The sequence below is a fragment of the Clarias gariepinus genome, chromosome 6 (genome assembly GCF_024256425.1).
Source record: "Clarias gariepinus isolate MV-2021 ecotype Netherlands chromosome 6, CGAR_prim_01v2, whole genome shotgun sequence".
Classification (NCBI taxonomy): Eukaryota; Metazoa; Chordata; class Actinopteri; order Siluriformes; family Clariidae; genus Clarias; species Clarias gariepinus.
The window spans coordinates 12,612,751-12,630,422 of NC_071105.1; the positions used below are offsets into that span (position 1 = coordinate 12,612,751).

The 17,672-nt window shown below is 38.0% G+C and overlaps 1 protein-coding gene across 1 annotated transcript; it reads left to right on the forward strand.

Annotated features, from left to right (window-relative positions):
• Positions 1-585: 585 nt before the first annotated feature.
• tomm70a (translocase of outer mitochondrial membrane 70 homolog A (S. cerevisiae)) lies at positions 586-16,006 on the forward strand. Its single transcript, XM_053499223.1, has 12 exons — positions 586-929; positions 5,095-5,268; positions 5,363-5,489; positions 6,624-6,733; positions 6,981-7,129; positions 9,165-9,372; positions 9,470-9,604; positions 10,025-10,132; positions 10,736-10,852; positions 10,951-11,048; positions 13,084-13,206; positions 13,775-16,006. The coding sequence occupies exons 1-12, from the start codon at positions 711-713 to the stop codon at positions 13,926-13,928; spliced, it is 1,722 nt and encodes a 573-aa protein (XP_053355198.1). The 5' UTR covers positions 586-710; the 3' UTR covers positions 13,929-16,006.
• The last annotated feature ends 1,666 nt before the right edge of the window (positions 16,007-17,672 follow it).

Sequence of the window (17,672 nt, forward strand, 5' to 3'; positions counted from 1 at the left end):
TGAAATGTTGTATAAGATGTTTGGAATGTGGTATTGTGAAATAGGTTTATTCATTACATTAAAAACAAACTACATATAGAATATATTTTTAATAATAAAAAATAATAAAGATTTATTCTTATTGTTGTTTGTTTGTATGTTTCTGGAAGTTTCTAATGGATTATATGTTGTATATGATACCGTATATGTATTATTGGACCGTTATTTTTGACATGCTTTCGTGAAATAACGTGAAATGTTTGTTTATTCATGACATAAAAAACAAATTACAAATAAGTATTAATTTAAAAACTTTTTCTTCTTCTTCTTATTGTTGTTGTTTGTTTGTTTCCGGAAGTTATTATGGGTGCTTGTGAGGAGAAAAGACGGGAATTAATATTAGCATTATCAGAAGCAAACCAAATCCCGGGGGGATTTAATTATAATTATAATAATTATTATTCGGCCATTTTATTAAAATAAGAAGCGAATTTATTATTATTATTTTATTATTTTTGCTTAAACGTTGGCACCCACACTCCAATCCAGTAGGTGGCGCTTGAAAGCTAGTTTAATCAACCGCGGGGAAAGAAAAAAAGTTTCCGGAAGCTGCGTTTCTCCCTGGTTGTCGAGAGTCCTCCAGTATCCCACAATGCCTTCGTTCCTTCTCTGACCTCTCGGCGATTTCCGTTGCCTCCTAAAGTCGGTGTGTGTGAGTGTGTGTAAGTTGCATGGTGGGACCGATGGCCGCTTCAAAGCCCATCGAACCTGAAGCCGGGTCCGGACTGCCCCGGTGGCAGCTGGCGCTTTTGGTCGGGACTCCCATCGTGCTCGGGGTCGGAGCCGCGTACCTGTGGAGCAGGAGTCGGGGTCGGAGCCGCGGCAAGGAGCAGTCGAGTGAGCGTAATGAGGAGAGGAAAACTCCCGAGGGCAGCGAGCAGGACAACATGGTAACTAACCGCTGTCTGCAGAATAGATATAAACTAGTACTATGAGTGCTCTAGAAGGTCCTGACTGACAAATCCACTCCGGTCGTGTCATGGCTAACGCGACAGTCATGGCTAGTCGCATCCCGAATAGCCACCATATTTATATGTAGTGCCCTAAATAGACTGTAATATCTCTGCCGAGCGTAGTGCGCGTGACTAGGAAGGAGTGATGTGATTTGAGACACGTCCAGAGGCACGCTGTCAGGCTAGCCCAACCCCCAGGCGTGCTACTCGGGCTAGCTGTTTCATTTCTCGCTTATTTTGGTGTTATTTTGTTCTAGTTCTGTTTTATAATAGCAATAAATTTGCCAATTCAGTGCACTATTTCTGCAGTAAGTCGTTGTGAACACCGACTCTAGCTTACAAAGGGCACATTTATTAATCAGGTTAGCTGGCTAGCTCAGCTAGAAGTGAAAGTGACATTCTGCAGTGTGTGAGGTGAGGAGACAGCTGTGTGCTGTAGGTTTAGTTGGGGGGGAAAAAGCAGTTTTATGTTCTTAACTGTTTAGTTTTTATTCTTATGTAGTTGTAGAGGTGGATAGTGAAATTCTGCTTTGCAGGAGAAGACTGACGGTTAATGTTTCCTTCACTGTGAGCCATAAATCATATTCATATTCCATGCATGTCCAGATTAGTTTAGTGCTATTTTATTCCTTCCTAATTAAATTTTTACACTGAACTCCAAAGTAGACACATCGCTCCCGTACAATGGTTTTAAACAAATACTTTTGGCATCCAGGCAATTTTTACGTCGGAAATTCAGGCTTTAGAATTCAGCAATTTGCTTAAAAACAAATCATATGAGTTAAAAGTTGAACGAGCTGCACCTCATGAGTTAATACACTCCAGCCTGGCCTGACATTTCCTCAGATCTCATATAACAGCTTTATTTTAAACCTGCAATCAGTTTGTATTTAGAAAAATTTACAATTAAGCAATATCACACCAGAGGGAGGACGGTACCCTCGTACTTACAACCGGGGTACATGATGACAACCAACACAACAGCGTAACTAGATTGCTATTCTATTGCTTTTATACAACAGTTCCATAAACACAATCTATTATCAATAGATTATGATTTCTTTGTCCAGATTATGATTTCTTTATTTGACCAGTTATTTATTTTTTTTTACATATCCTTCCACACCTGGCAAAACTGGTGGGTGGCATTCAGTATAATTACAGAGTCAAAGTAGTTTTATATTCTTACTCTTTGGTACTCTGTAGCCAAACAGGTAATTGCAAAATTCTCAGTTCTGCAAATCTCATAAGTTTCTCTTTATATTTCTGCTTTAGAATATCAGCCCTGTTAAATTACAGGTTCTGTGGTTAAATCCCAAATAGCATTAAAAGGACAGCTGGTTTTGAATGTGGGTTTTGTTAGGTTACTGCTCTCCCTCAAGATGGAGGAATGTACAGATTTACTTTCACACATGCTGTGACCAACATTTAGTGTATTTAACAATTGTAGAATAGAATAAAGAGAAAAGAAAAAGAGTTTTTTAAAAATGTAAAAAATCTCATAGTTACAGTGGGAACATTTTAGCCTGTCTAAGAGGGGAGTTTAAGGCAAACTGGGACTTGTGATTAAATTTCTCATGAATAAAGGAAAGCGATTGCCGTTTAGCTGCAACGGATGCTGCAAACTTTTTGAAGAAGGCTGTATGTCTGAGAATGACAACACAGGGCTGAGGTGGCTGAGAGTCTACTGCAGTCGTTCCCGTGAGCATTCAGCAAGTGGGACACTCTAAGGGGGGAAAAAATAAAAAACAGCCTCGTTTGATCACCAAAGGCGTTCTGTTTTTGCAGGACGACGCACAACCTCATACAGGATATTACAGGAACTTGGACGGGAGTTATTGCCACAACCCCCATACAGTCCTGACCTCCCTTCCACATTATTGGGCTTTTAAATGAGTTCTTGGGGGGCTAGTGTTTTAGACATGAAGCAGGCAGTACAGCAGCATGGCTCTGATCTACTTAGAAAACATTCGACCTTGATGGAATCCATGCACTAATGAAACGCAAGGATAAGTACATTACTGTATCAGGAGATTATATAGAGAAATAAAGCGAGTTTTTACTCTCGTAACTGTGTTCTGTTATTCTGCAACTAATCAGCTACTTTCAACATTACTGACACAAAGCTCTTCAACATATTTATAAGCAGAAGTAATGTTTTAGCTTCCCTGTCTTCTATTCTTTTTACCTTTATTGTGTATATCATAATTCAAGGTAATACAAGTTCCACATTTGAAAGGTTGTGCATAAACAAGCACCGGGGGAGCTTTCAATAAATCCCATAGAATTGCCTTCATCTGTTTATTACCAAGAATAATATAATCGTGCTGTAAATGAGTGTCCTCAACCTGTCAGATGTGTTCCTATGCGGTTACACAGACAGAAGTGATAAAGAAATACGATTACAAACATAATCAACGTGCTACACTTGTAGGTTGTAGTGCATGGCATCTCTGTAACGTCAAGCAAAGAGAAAATGCTCCAGTGCAACAGAGTTTTAGTGCTCTTCAGGTAAATTTTTAATCTTGAGTCACTCAGCGGTCCAAGGGTTACCAAAAGCAAATAAGTTCTGAGCTATCCTGCGTAATGTGCGTTGCTCTGTGTTTGCTTGCCTCATGCTTTAGGAGCATTTTAAAGACGTTAGTAGCTATGACATTCCAGCATTGACTAGAAAAATCGTTATTATCTCTCTTTGACCTTAAATGTAATCCAAAGGCACAATTAACCAAATGAAGGAATCCATTAGCTAGCCCACCAGAAAAGTAAAAGCTCCAGTGTGCTTCAGTGCCATGTTTTGTTTTTGCAGAGGAACCTAAATCGCCCTTGCTGATGTGATGAGGTAGTTTACTAGGGAGATATAAATATATATATTTTTGATACTTTGAGAGACTTGTCTGCTTCTTTTTAAATAACTTATTGATTAAATAGAGTTCAGTGCAAAGTGTGGGGCTATGCTAAGGTGACTGGGGCGGGGCCATGTGGAGATGGTGCAGATCTCTGAGGGAGAAAAGGGGTGGGGACTTTAGGATAGGAGCGATATAAACACACACGTATATCGATATAAACATTATTGTCTCTACTTAAAAGATATATAAACACACACACACACACACCACTCCGTGTCACATGTCAAATTCAAATTTTATTTGTCACATACACAGTCATACACAGTACGATATGCAGTGAAATGCTTAGACAACTGCTCGTGACCTAAGAATAAAAGAATAGGAATAGGAAATAAATATATAAAAAATTAAAATAAAAGGTAAGTTTAACTAGGGAAGAATAAAATAAAAATATACAAATAAAAGTCAAAAATAAAATAACTGTACACAAAAATTCACAATATAAAAAAATATGGAGAATATATGAAAAAATTTAAAACAATAAGAGCAGCCGAATAAATGGAATGGTTGTACATGTGTTCTAACAATCATTAATTACACTATTCGGCAGCGGCATATCACACTTTCAGCGAGAAAACACATTTAATGACGTTATTTAATCTTAAATAACACTTGCTTTCTTTAGTAATTGCCTCTGAAGCATTCGTGTGTTCTGTTTACGGCTAATGCGAGTTACAAAGCTAATTAGTTTCTAACATAAGGTTAAATCCTAAATTCCTCCATAACCCCTGATCAAGGGTACTACTTGATATAGGGAACAAGGGATTGTGCACTCTAGCACACTAGCTTTCCGTTTTACTTTATTTGGATTTTATCTTTAACCCGGAAGTTATCTGATATTCTAAAGTGGAACTATAAAGTAAATCTCGTAAGTTTCTCAGGACTGTGCACCACCTCCATGGTTTATTCTCCACACCTTTTTGGCCAGTTTTACTTTAATGCCAGTAAGAATTTAAAACTTCTGGTCACCACCTCTGACACTCGTAGTTAGTTAGTCAGTTGTGGATAATATTACATGAGGTTTAGATAATACCAGCTGATGGAGATAAAACGAGTACTCAAATTAGTTTATTGTGTACATATAATGATTTAAAATGGACTGCATTTGCTCTTTTAATAAAAAGCTATATTATTACCTTTATTTTTTATTATTGTTAATGGACATGGAATGCTTGTGTTTTGTTCTCTTTGTGTAGAGCCCTCTGGATAAGGCGCAGGGTGCTAAGAACAGGGGGAATAAGTTTTTCAAGGCTGGCAAGTATGAACAGGCCATCACTTGCTACACCGAGGCCATCATTCTGTGCCCGAAAGAACAGAAGAGTGACCTGTCCACCTTCTACCAGAACAGAGCTGCAGCATACGAGCAGCAGGTTTGTTTTAGATGCATGTATATTACAGTTGTCAAAAGAAAAATGTCTTCTAGGTATTTTACAGAACTGATTGACACTTTTACTGTGACTGCAGGGCAAATGGACCGAAGTGGTGGAGGACTGTTCTCAGGCCGTCGAGATGAACCCGCGCTACATCAAAGCTCTCTTTAGGCGCGCCAGGGCCTTAGAAAAACTAGACAACAAAAAGGAGTGTCTGGAAGGTGGGAGTCAATATTTTCGCAAGTGTTCTCCAAGTTGAAATCAATGTGAATGTTCTGAAGCTAGTTGTCTCCAACCTTTTTGGCCTACAGACCAGTTTTATGTAGGACAGTTTTCTATGAACCTGCCATTGCACACTCTTAATGAAGTGTGGAATAGATGTAACATGCCATAATGCAAAATCAGTGTGGGCCCAGAGCACATTTCCCTGTGACAGGACGTTCACCTCTAGGAGTGATGGAAGACGATCACACCCGAAGTGTATTCCTGTCCAGGCAGATAGCCCGCTTCAAAAAGATAGGTTTTAAAAAATGAATGCAGGGTTTTCAATGCTTTGTGCCGATCTCAGGATATTCTGCCTTAATTTTGTCTCAATCACACTTTTAAGGCGATATCATCTGTACAGAGTAGGCTTGGAGAATGTGAATCACCTGTTGCGATAAAAAGCAGCTTACTTCTTATTGGCAGTTGCAGAGTCTTCTCTGCTGTCTCATTACTGGGTATTGTCTCTTTTTTAATTAAGTTCTCCAGAGATGTTTGTTTTTTTTGAAATTTTTTTATTATAATTTTTTTTTTTTAGGTATTTTTTTCTCCCTAATTTAGTCCTATTCATCGTTAGGACACTCCTCCATCAAAGCTACTATTACATGTCATGTGTTTTCTTCGAACCACCTGATGCCTGCCAACCACATCTTTTCAAATTGCTCACTCACTCACCGTTTGGGCGGTGTAACACACTTGGGGGGGAGACAGCGCTGTCTGCTCCTTCCTCTTGCGTGAGTTCACAGACATCCATGACTGTCTTTAGAGCTGTGATTGATGTGGGCGCACACATCCCTGTCCCTCTGATAGTGCTTGGCCAATTAGCTCTCTCCAGGCCCCCCCGTTGCAGGTGGTCACAGCATCACCTGGGAATTGAACTAGCGATCTCCAGATGATCGATCAAACAAAACTAATACAGAGACGAGTGTGGGAAAGAGGTATAGACGGAAATATATTCTTTATTTCTGTGGCCCGGTACCAAACCATTCTCGGCCCAGCAGTAGCCTGGTGGGTGAGGAGCACTGTCCTAGAACATAATAGTTAAGACAAGGACACATTTCATGCACCTGTAACCTTTAATTGTGTTCTTCCAGATGTGACAGCTGTATGTATACTCGAAGCCTTCCAGAACCAACAGAGCATGCTGCTGGCAGACAAAGTGCTGAAACAGCTGGGAAAAGAGAAAGCCAAGGAAAAATACAAGGTGACACTTTGAGTTTGCGGAGGGGACACCATCTATATTTTAGCCATACAGTTTATACCGTTTAGGCTGTTAGTACAGGTTAAACTGTGCTATTTCAATAAAACAGCAGTCAGTACTAAAAAATAGTGTAGTAGTGTCAGAACCTCTGGAGCTTGTTTTGTCGCACCATTTTAATAATACAGTTGTTTGTGGTCTTTTCTTTATATACAGTCTATAACTCGGTATATAACGGACTCTTTGTATACAGAACCGGGAACCTTTAATGCCGTCACCTCAGTTTATCAAGTCGTACTTCAGCTCCTTCACTGATGACATCATATCGCAACCCCTTCAGAAGGGAGAGAAGAAAGACGAGGACAAGGATAATGAGGGCGAGGCTGCTGAGGTCACAGAGAGGTCAGAGTTCATGTTCTAGAGATTGATGTTTGTGTTTTTTTTTCTAAATGTGGTTATTATTATGTACAGTATACTTAATTCTTGAGTACGTGTCTTTAGCTTATAGTGATTGAGTCAACTCTCTGCATTATTTGGAAATAAAGGGATACCGTAGAATAAAATAGTTTTTATCATCACATTATAAAACTACAATACAGGGAAATTCTTTCATATCATAGCTTGCTAAGAAGTTGAGGTCTAGAGCACAGAGACCTGAGAGAGAGAGGGCCTAACCTCTGCATGGGAATTGATATCACGATTCTCTTACATGATTCTTGTTTTTTCAACTAAAACATTTAAAGCACTCAAGTAAAAGACATGAGCTGTCTACACAGGACTCTCCTGTAACAATAATGGATTAATTATTTCTCCCTTTCCCTTATTTTAGAGGCCTTAAAGTAAACAACTTAAAAGCTGTTGAACATAAATAGAATGGTAACAAAAAATAATAAAATATAACAAATTAATAGCACCTATGCTTTTTGGACACTCAGCCAACTACAGAACCTTATCATCACATGCGTTAGTTTATATCATCCTAATTAATATCAGCATAAGGTAACCATCATGGAGGTTTTTCTTTTTTTTTTTTTTTTTTCTCAAATGAAATACATAAGGTGACTTGGTGATGTAGTAATTGTCACTGTGGCTTTACACGTCTGGGATCGAGGGTTCGATTTCCACCTCGGTTCTGTGTGCATGGAGTTTGCAGGTTCTTGGTGGGTTTTCTAATGCAAAAACTAAAAAAAGGTATTTCAAATGACTTAAAGTATCAAAAAACTTAAGGCACACATTGAAATAAATAATTATACAAACTTTAAGTTTTGCAACTTAACTTTCAGAACTAAAAGTTTCAAAACTGTTGCACTTGTATTGAGCAGTAAAACTTTTGATAACAGTAAATTCTGTGTCTGGGTCTCTGTCTGTAACCTGCACTTTACCCTTGACAAGAATCGCGACAGAGCAGAGTTTCTGTGTAAGGCAGAGAGTGTGCGTCTGTATGTGTGTGGGAAGCCGAGAGAAGGAGGGGGTTGGAGGGGGGCTGTAAAGGCGAGAGTGTGTGTGTTGGACCCAGCAGTGGAGCCGCTTACCTACAATTCCGCAGCGCAAGAGAGAGAAAAAACATTGGCTCAGTTGGGATCATGTGACCCTCGGTAATCCGAGGTTCCACTGTAATTGTTATTTCTAAACACATTTAGCAAATAATTTACTTTTACGACACATGATAAATGTTTGAATTTAGAGTGTACCACTTGTAGGATTATAAAGAAATAGTAAGATTTTACCTCTGAGGTGTGTATATTGCATACTATAGCATCTAGGATTGTTGTCAAGTAAATGTAAATGCGACGTGATCTCAATGCAGGGAAATGCATGCAAATGAATCGCCGTCATTTTGAAACGAGATTGTGTGTATGAATGAATTAAAATTCGTGAAACAAATTAAATTTAATTCAATTAATTGTGCAGTCCTAATGCATAGTTTTGTTTTAATGCCAAGGTATGTTAAACAGTTAACAGGAAAAATGGATGCCTTTAGAGTATAAAACACATGGTAATAAATAGCAAATTTAAACTGATACTGCTCCAACACTTTAGTACAGTGCGGTCCTGGATGGTAATAATTGATATAGGAGTTATGCATATGACAATATCCAGAGTGAATGGACAGCAATTTTCCATTTTTAGTACACTCTCGGATTATTAGTCAAGACCCGAATATGGGCTTATACTTGCGCCATGGTGACTTTGTGAGCTTCTGTTGTCAGATTACTTGAAATGTCATAGGTAATGGTCAAGGTAATAATCATATTAGGACCACACACATTCTTAGATAAGTGGATCAAAACAGGAATTGAGGAAAATCCAAGTTAATAGCAATCCAACTTTTTAGATCAATATCAGTATTGGATTAAAGCACCCGTAATCATTCAAACTAATTTGTTTGTAGTGTTTTTAAAAGCATTATTGAATATCATTTGTTACATTTTTACAGCTCGGGCTATCTGAAGGCCAAGCAGTACATAGAAGAAGAGAACTACGATAAGATCATTAGTGAGTGCACTAAGGAAATTGAATCTAAGGGCAGACACACTGCTGAAGCTCTGCTGCTGAGAGCCACTTTCTACCTGCTCATCGGCAACGCCACCGCTGCCCAGCCCGACCTGGACCGAGTCATCAACATGCAGGATGCCAATGTCAAGGTACTTGCGATGCATTTGGATTTACAAGGGCACTAAGCAGTGCTTCGATTGAAGTGTGTTTAAAAGGTGTTGATCTGTGCTTTTTTATATATTGCAGTTGCGAGCAAATGCTCTGATAAAACGTGGCAGCATGTACATGCAGCAGCAGCAGCCACAGCTCTCCACCCAAGATTTCAACATGGCTGCTGAAATAGATGAGAGGAATGCAGATGTCTATCACCACAGGGGACAAGTATACTGCTTATACATTTCGTCATGGATACTTTACCTTTCTTAACTAGCTGTAGATTTTTTATTTATTTATTTCTTCTTGAGGTCATTTTTATACTTTTGCATGACTGTACTGTACTGTACCACTGCATTCTTGGACTGGAACATTGGCTTACGTTGTCCCTGACTCCTATAAACAGCTTTTAATTGTTATTTATATCAAGGTTTTATTAGACAATTTAACGGTTACCGGTAATTTAACATTCTTTTATTTTGATAGGATTGCAGTTTGAACACAATAAGACTTAATAAATATACCCAGTTAAATGTTAGAATACAAATAGAAATTTGCCTGTCCTCCCCCTTGTTTGTTCTGTAACCTAGTGAGCACTGCTTCAACACTTTGAATGGAATGACTATTAACAATCCTGTAATCTCTCAGCTGAAGATCCTGCTGGACCAGGTTGAGGAGGCAGTGGCTGACTTTGACGAATGTATTTTGCTCAGGCCTGACTCTGCACTGGCACAGGCACAGAAATGCTTTGCCCTGGTAAGTAAGCAGTAGAGGGTGCTCAAGAGCATTAAACGTTCAGCCTATGGACTGATAAATCAAATTTAAATTTTCTTTGTCACACAGTCATACACAGTATGATATGCAGTGAAATGCTTAGACGACTGTGACCTTAAAATAAAAGACTATTATTAGGAAATAAATATGAAAAAGAAAATAGAAGTAAATTTAACTAAGAAAGAATAAAATATTTGTACAATACAAAAGATACAATATATGAAAAAATATGTGAAAAATAAGAAAAACCTAGCTGTACAATATAGAAAATATAGAATTATGGAATTTTGTTTGGAATGAAGTTGTATATAAATAGAAGTTGTATCTAAATAGAAATGTCCAGGGTGTGTGCAAATATGCCTGAAAGAAGTTAAAGTGATTGAAAGAATTTAACCAAATATATTGCCTAATAGTATTAAACAAATGTATATATTGTTCTATGGGCATTCTATCAAGCATTTATGACTTGGATATTATGAAATGCTCTTGTATTGGCACAAATTTTTCCCCTTGTCTTTTAGGTAAATTTCTTCCGATTTGTAATTTTTTTTATTTATTTATTTTTTTTTTGTCTCTGTGCTTTAGTATAGACAGGCGTACACTGGAAACAGTCCGTCTCAAGTGCAGACAGCCATGGACGGCTTCGAGGATGTCATCAGAAGGTTTCCAAAGTGTGCAGAAGGGTATGCTCTTTATGCCCAGGTATGTTCAGTACTGTACTGATCAATACAGCATTATAGCGCACTGACAAATCACTGTGTATTTAATTTATTATTATTATTATTTTTTTTCCGGGTTAGGCGCTGACTGACCAGCAGCAGTTTGGAAAGGCAGATGAAATGTATGACAAATGTATCGAACTGGAGCCTGATAATGCCACAACCTATGTCCATAAAGGGTTAGTGTTCAGCTATGTGACTTAATCACTACTTACCTGGTTAATGCACAAGCATTTAATTCATATAGGTTTTAAAGGGAAATTTTTGTATTTTTTAGCCTAATCTGTTTGCACTGCATTTTAAAAACACGTCTGGTTCTTAAACATTAATATATTATTTATTGATAGTAGAGATAGTAGACATATAGTGGTATATATTTGCATTGCAGTGAAGGGAAATCTTCATGTCGCTTGTCTTGTTGTCCTAAACAAAATGGAGAATGTTTCCCTTTTTCCTCCAGTCTGCAGGCATTCTAACATGATCATTAGAGCGGGTAATAAATTTTTATAATTATTAGCTGTAGTAAATAGCTTTCCCCCCTTTTTTTGCTGTCATCAGTTTCATCAGTCAGCGCTTTACACATGCAGTGAAAACGTTCAGGAAGGGCAGTTATTGAATTACATCAGGAAACGTAACACAAATTCAAAATTACAGTTTCCGTGATGGGCTTATGATGACACAGACAAATAATGTCCTAACAAAGCTATATTTGCTATGAGCTATGAACACTGTCTGAGTTTAGGGATTCTCCAGCGCCCACCGTACATCCACTGCTCATGGCATGTGTTCAGGAGTACCTTTTGCTCTAAGCCTGAAGCCCTTGCGTGCATCTGGACTAACCATAGATTGTCTGCTTCCAAACAACTTCCTGCTGGTCGAACTGTTCATCGCTCTCTAATTTATCTCACTGGTACTCAACATCGTACTGCAAATCTGAATTCTGTACATTGTTACTTTGCACTTCTGAACTGTCGGTCAATATCGGACAAAGCCCCTTATCTCAATGAAATTCTCACTGACAATAAGCTTGACATTTTTCTTCTCACTGGAACCTGGCAAGCTCCGGATGATTTTATTCAGTTAAATCTTTTTGCACCTGATGGATATAAGTATCTTACCTGACCTCGACTATGACCATAGGGGCGACAAAGGGGCTGGTCTTGCTGTCATTTACCAGGACAGTCTTCGTCTGAAACAACTTGCTTTTCACAATACAAATTCATTTGAATACATGGTTTTGAAAGCTGACTGTCTCACAATCATCTTACTCTACCGTCCTCCTAAAGCCCTGTCCAGCTTTTTTTCTGAATTCAGTGAACTGTTAACTTTTGCCTGCTTATTGTCATTTCCTATTCTTCTGCTTGGTGACTTCAATATTCATGTTGATACAGTTTGCCCCAACACTACCCAATTACTGTCTGTTTTCTAATGTTTTAATTTGACACAGCATGTTCGCGTTCCTACCCATACTTGTGGTCATACCCTTGATCTATTAAGTACTTCAAGGAGGGATATCACTTCTATTTCTGCTTCTGACACCTCTTGACTTTAGGCTTAATCTGCCTATGCACTCTAAATGCTTTAAACCTGTTATTTCATACCGTAATTTGAAAACAATTGATACTGTATTATTTTGTACTTTTATTGTCTCTTCGAATCTCTCTGATGTCATTGATATTTCTTCTCCATCTGTGATACTATCTAATTAGAACTCTACAATTTCTGAAATCCTACAGCAGCATGCTCCTACTAAGACCAGAAATGTCCTCGCCACTCACTCTTCTCCTGGGTATACCCCTGAGCTCCGTATTCTTAAGGCTACCGGCAGACGGCTTGAACGTCTTTACGAAAACCGGTCTTACTGTTCATTTCTAGATCATCTTACATGTTATAAATCCACTCTCTTTTCAGCTCGCTCTAACTTTATCTCTGCCACAATTAATAAATCGAGCTATTATCCTCCACCAGGAAGGAGTTTTTCTTTAAGAGAATAAATCATACAGATATTTAATCTTTGGAAGCAAATACCTTTGACTGAATATTTGACAGTGAATTTTGAGTGAGCAGGTTTTTTTTTTTAATACTATATATATTAATAGGAAAACATGGCTGTTCCTGTCTATGATGACAACACAACTTAACTTCAGTTATGTTGTGTGTGCTACAGGTGCAGTTTTCTTTTAAATAACACTAAAAATCTTTGTGTATGAACAGGCTGCTGCAGCTCCAATGGAAGCAGGATGTGGACATGGGCTTGGATCTGATTAGTAAAGCCATTGAGATTGACAACAAATGTGACTTCGCCTATGAAACGATGGGAACCATTGAAGTTCAAAGGTCTGTCCTTAAAGATCTAAAGTATTCCAGTCCTAGTTTGATCTACCTTTTTTTTGTTTACGCATTTACAGTACACCTTAAATTTTTCCACATTTTATGTTACAAACACACATAGATGGACATATTTTATTGGGATTTCATGTAATAAACTAACACAAAGTGTCACATAATTGTGATGTAGAAGGAAATCCCAATGAAATGTTTGTGGTTGTAACGTGAGAAAGTACCAAATAGTTCAAAGGGTGTAAATACATTTACATTTAGGCATTTGGCAGACGCTCTTATCCAGAGCAACTTAAATTTTTTATCTCATTACACATCTGAGCAGTTAAGGGTTAAGGGCCTTGCTCAAGGGCCCAACAGTGGCAACTTGGTGGTTGTGGGGTTTGAACCTGGGATCTTCCGAACCGTAGTCCAATTACTTAACCACTGAGCTACCCCTGGCACCTTTTGCAAAGCACTGTATTTTGTTCAGTCTGAGACTGTAACATCTTATCTAGTGTATAATTAAGAATTGCATATCTAGAAGCTGCGGAATATACTAAAATTGACAATTCTTTTTCCACAGAGGCAACCTGGACAAGGCTATAGATATGTTCAACAAGGCCATTAACCTTGCTAAGTCTGAAATGGAGATGGCTCATCTGTACTCGCTCTGTGACGCTGCTTACGCACAGACCGAGGTGGCCAGGAAGTATGGGCTTAAGCCCCCAACATTGTAACCCTCCGTCATCAATCCCACATCTACTGCTGAGCCTGAGTACACATGTCATTTCCACGAACATTTGAGTTATTTCATTTTTATCTAGGGAGTTGATCCTTTAACACAAAAGAGAGGGCCGGAGTCTCCTCTGGAGTCAAGCTATCATGCTTACCCCATTGTAATTAGGGTAATGGAATCAGGTGAGGAAATCAATGCGAGTAGTAAGTAGTGAGTTGAGTGGGGTAAAAGTAAAGAAAAAGCTCTCAGCTGCCTGGAATTTATGGTGAAAATTAATACCACCTTTTATACAGCATGCACAAAGCACTGGACTTGGTGTCACTTGTTGTGTACCCTTTCTAATTTGAAACTTTAAAACATCACATTGTGTCAAAAATGGTGTTGGTAATTTCAAACAAATTTCCCTGAGAGGTTTAATGCTTTTGTATTTTTTTAAATTTTATTTAGTCACTAACATCTTTTGCATTCATAACTGTATGCACACTGTTGGAAAATGTATGTGTTTTCTGAGCTTTTTGCTTGTTGGTATGAGCAATTGTTCCAACGTTCTAGGCAGTTTGGCTATTGTCCCATTATAGAACTCGATATGCGTCAGTTATATTAACATTGAATTTGTTAAGTTCAGAACGCAGTCTTTCAGTTAAGTTGTCTAAGCCATGTATAACAAGTCTGTCACTTAGTTTGTCACCACTGTTAGACATGTTGTGTTTATATATCATAAAGCTATACATTTTTTTTGTCCCATATACAGCCTAATTTTCTTTTCTTTTTTTTAAAGTAGGGGATTGCCTTTTTTCTTTTTATATTCTGTACAGCATGAGTGTAATTTCTCTATAAATAAATATTAAGAAGGCTCTCTTGCAGTAATAAAGCCGTCCAGTTAGTTGCTTTCTTGATATGAGTGTAATGAAAGATTCGCTTGTGTGTCAGTAGACGTGATGTACAGGTTGTTTCATTTTAAAAGGGGAAAAAAATAAAATAAACCAAACTGCTATATATCCACTAAACCAATACAACTAGTTGTAAAGTCTCTTACTTAACCTGTACTCTAAAATCGAAAAATGTATGGAGATGTAACAGTGTCAAAGAAAATGATGTACATTCCCCACTTCGCTGCTTTTTGCAGCAGTTCACCCAGTTTTTTTTTTCGTTTTTTTTATTGCAAAATAAACTCCTGCTCTCTGGTCAACTGAAATAGTTTTTCACTATGCAGAGCAAATAATCCGTGTCTGGTGGCTTCCGTGTATTGATTTATTCATGAAAATCCCCTTTGATGTGCAGATTCCTGAACTCTTTAACCTTTCTCAAGATAAATGAGAAATGTGGTTCTCAAATTACATGTAGCAGTATTTGAAGGGCTTTCACTTTCCTTAGACCTGTGAAAATTTGTGTTCAAGAAGCATACAAATAGTTTGATATTTAATTAACACCTTTTTTGCATTTTGCTGTTGTGATGTGTAAGGGTTAATGTGTAACCGAGATACAAGCTTTCAGTACTAGTTTTAATTTCTAAAATTGCTCATTTTAAAGCAATTTGAGTGGTTTGAGGTAATTTCTGTGGATTTATTGATGTGATCATGGTTAGGATGTTAAATATCAAGGGCCTAATTTTCCACATTCTGCCAAAGAAAACCCCATTTCTCTGCAGTGCATATTAAAATGTTTCTGAAGGTGTGTGTTTGAGGGTTTATGCTCTATACTGGTAGCCGAATTTATGTTCTGTAGATGATATTATTGTGAAAATTGAGAACATATCCATCTTGTTTTGCAATCACAAGAGGGAACATGAATGGTATCTCTGCATGAAGGTTTTTGCTGCTTTGTCTGTGTTGTTGAGTTTGCTTGCTGAACACTGGCATCACACTGCCAAAAGTTGGGGGTGGGGTGGCGGATACAGACTGCCGCATGTTTGCAAATCATTTAAGTGACTTCGGATTTAAATGTACCTGCTTTAAATTACATCAAGGTACTGCTCCTTGAGGTGACAGTTATCAGTTGGAAACATTTTAGAAGTACTGGTAATGTTAGTGACGTGTAATCCTAATGCAACACAAACAATAAAGAAATATTGAAAATGTGGATTGTGTTTCTAATCAAAGATGTTGGTATAATTTACTGTAGATGATAGTGGTAGTATTTGATTCTGTAACATTACAGGCTTGGCTGTTACTTCATTTTTATTCTTGTGCATGGAGTGTCGATGTAGGTTTCCGTGTTAATTTCTCCATTTATTTCCAAAACATGCCAATAGAAGGGATTGTGTGAGCTGAAAGGTGTTAGTTAGCGCATGAATGTAAACCCACTGAGGACTTTTTTTTTAATTTTTTTTATTAAGAACACTTGTACTGTACATCTACACATTTATGCAATTATTCTGTCAGCCAATTGTGTGGCAGCAGCGCAATGCATAAAATCATTCAGATATGAGCCAGGTGCTTAGGGTAATGTTGAAATCAAACATTAGAATTGGGAAATAATGTGATCTCCGTGATTTTGACCATGGGGTGATCAGTCTGCATGACAGACTGGCTTTTCATAATTGCTGATATTACATAATTCCAAGCAAAAGCAATGAAATTATGGATCAAGTGTTTATATGACGGAAGCAATAATATATGCCTATTGAACTGATTATAAAGGGGTTTACACATCCCTTTTCAGTGTGATTAAAACTTCACACCAATCAGATCAGTCTGATGTGTTCACTTGATAAAGTTTTATTCCTATTGTGATCTATTCCCATTATTAGAATATTTCGGTCTGTATTATGTTTTTTATTTGTAGCTGCCTGCAGGATACATAGGTTTAACAACCACGAAAAAATGCTCCTGGTTATTATTGACCTTTACCATACAAAATCCACCTGCTGCATCTGTGGTGCGTGATGCTAGAAATGTGCTTTTGCTGAGGAAACTGAACAAAAGAAACTTTAGCACAAAGCTAAGCTGTCATGTCCACTAACTATGATTCTAATATGAGACATATTAACCTGGAAGTAAACCATATTGAGAAAATTTAGGATGCTGGCTAATCTGTTGAGGATGCAAGGACTGCAGCTCATAGTTGCAGCTAGAAGACACACCTGATAATCTATTGAAAGCCAAGAATGACTAATTAAACAGGTGGATTCCGACGTGGCTTCCGCTTGATTGGAATAAAAGCCTGCACCAACACCGGCCCTATCTGGATCCAGTTTGACACCCTGGCTATAGAGTTTACTCAGAATAATGAGATAAAAAACATCCAGGGTGTGGCGGTTCTGCAGACAGATTTGAATAAGAGAAATTACTTGAGACTGGCTTAAGCTAAAATAAATGCTACAGTAACTCAGATAACCACGCTGAATAAATGTGGTAAGCATCTCAGGATGCAGAGCTTGTTGAACATTGAGGCAGAAGACAATTTTGTGTTCTCTTTTCAGCCAAGAACAAAAAGGTTAGGCTACACCGGGGAACCGGTTCTTAAAAACTAGCCAGTTGAAGACTGGAAAACTGTAGCCTGGTTTAATAATTTTTTGTTGAGGTACATAGATTGTAAAGTCAGAATTTGGCACCAACAGCTTAAATCCATAGACCTACTGTACTCCAGTCTTGTTGATGACCATATGCATCACTCTGTGGTGTTTTGTTAACACAAGTTCAGTTTTCCTAAGTGGCCTTTCCAGTCACAAGATTTGAATCCAACAGAACACATTTGGGAAGTTCTGGAACCAGAGTTTCAGAAGCATGCACCTGAGACTATTGTC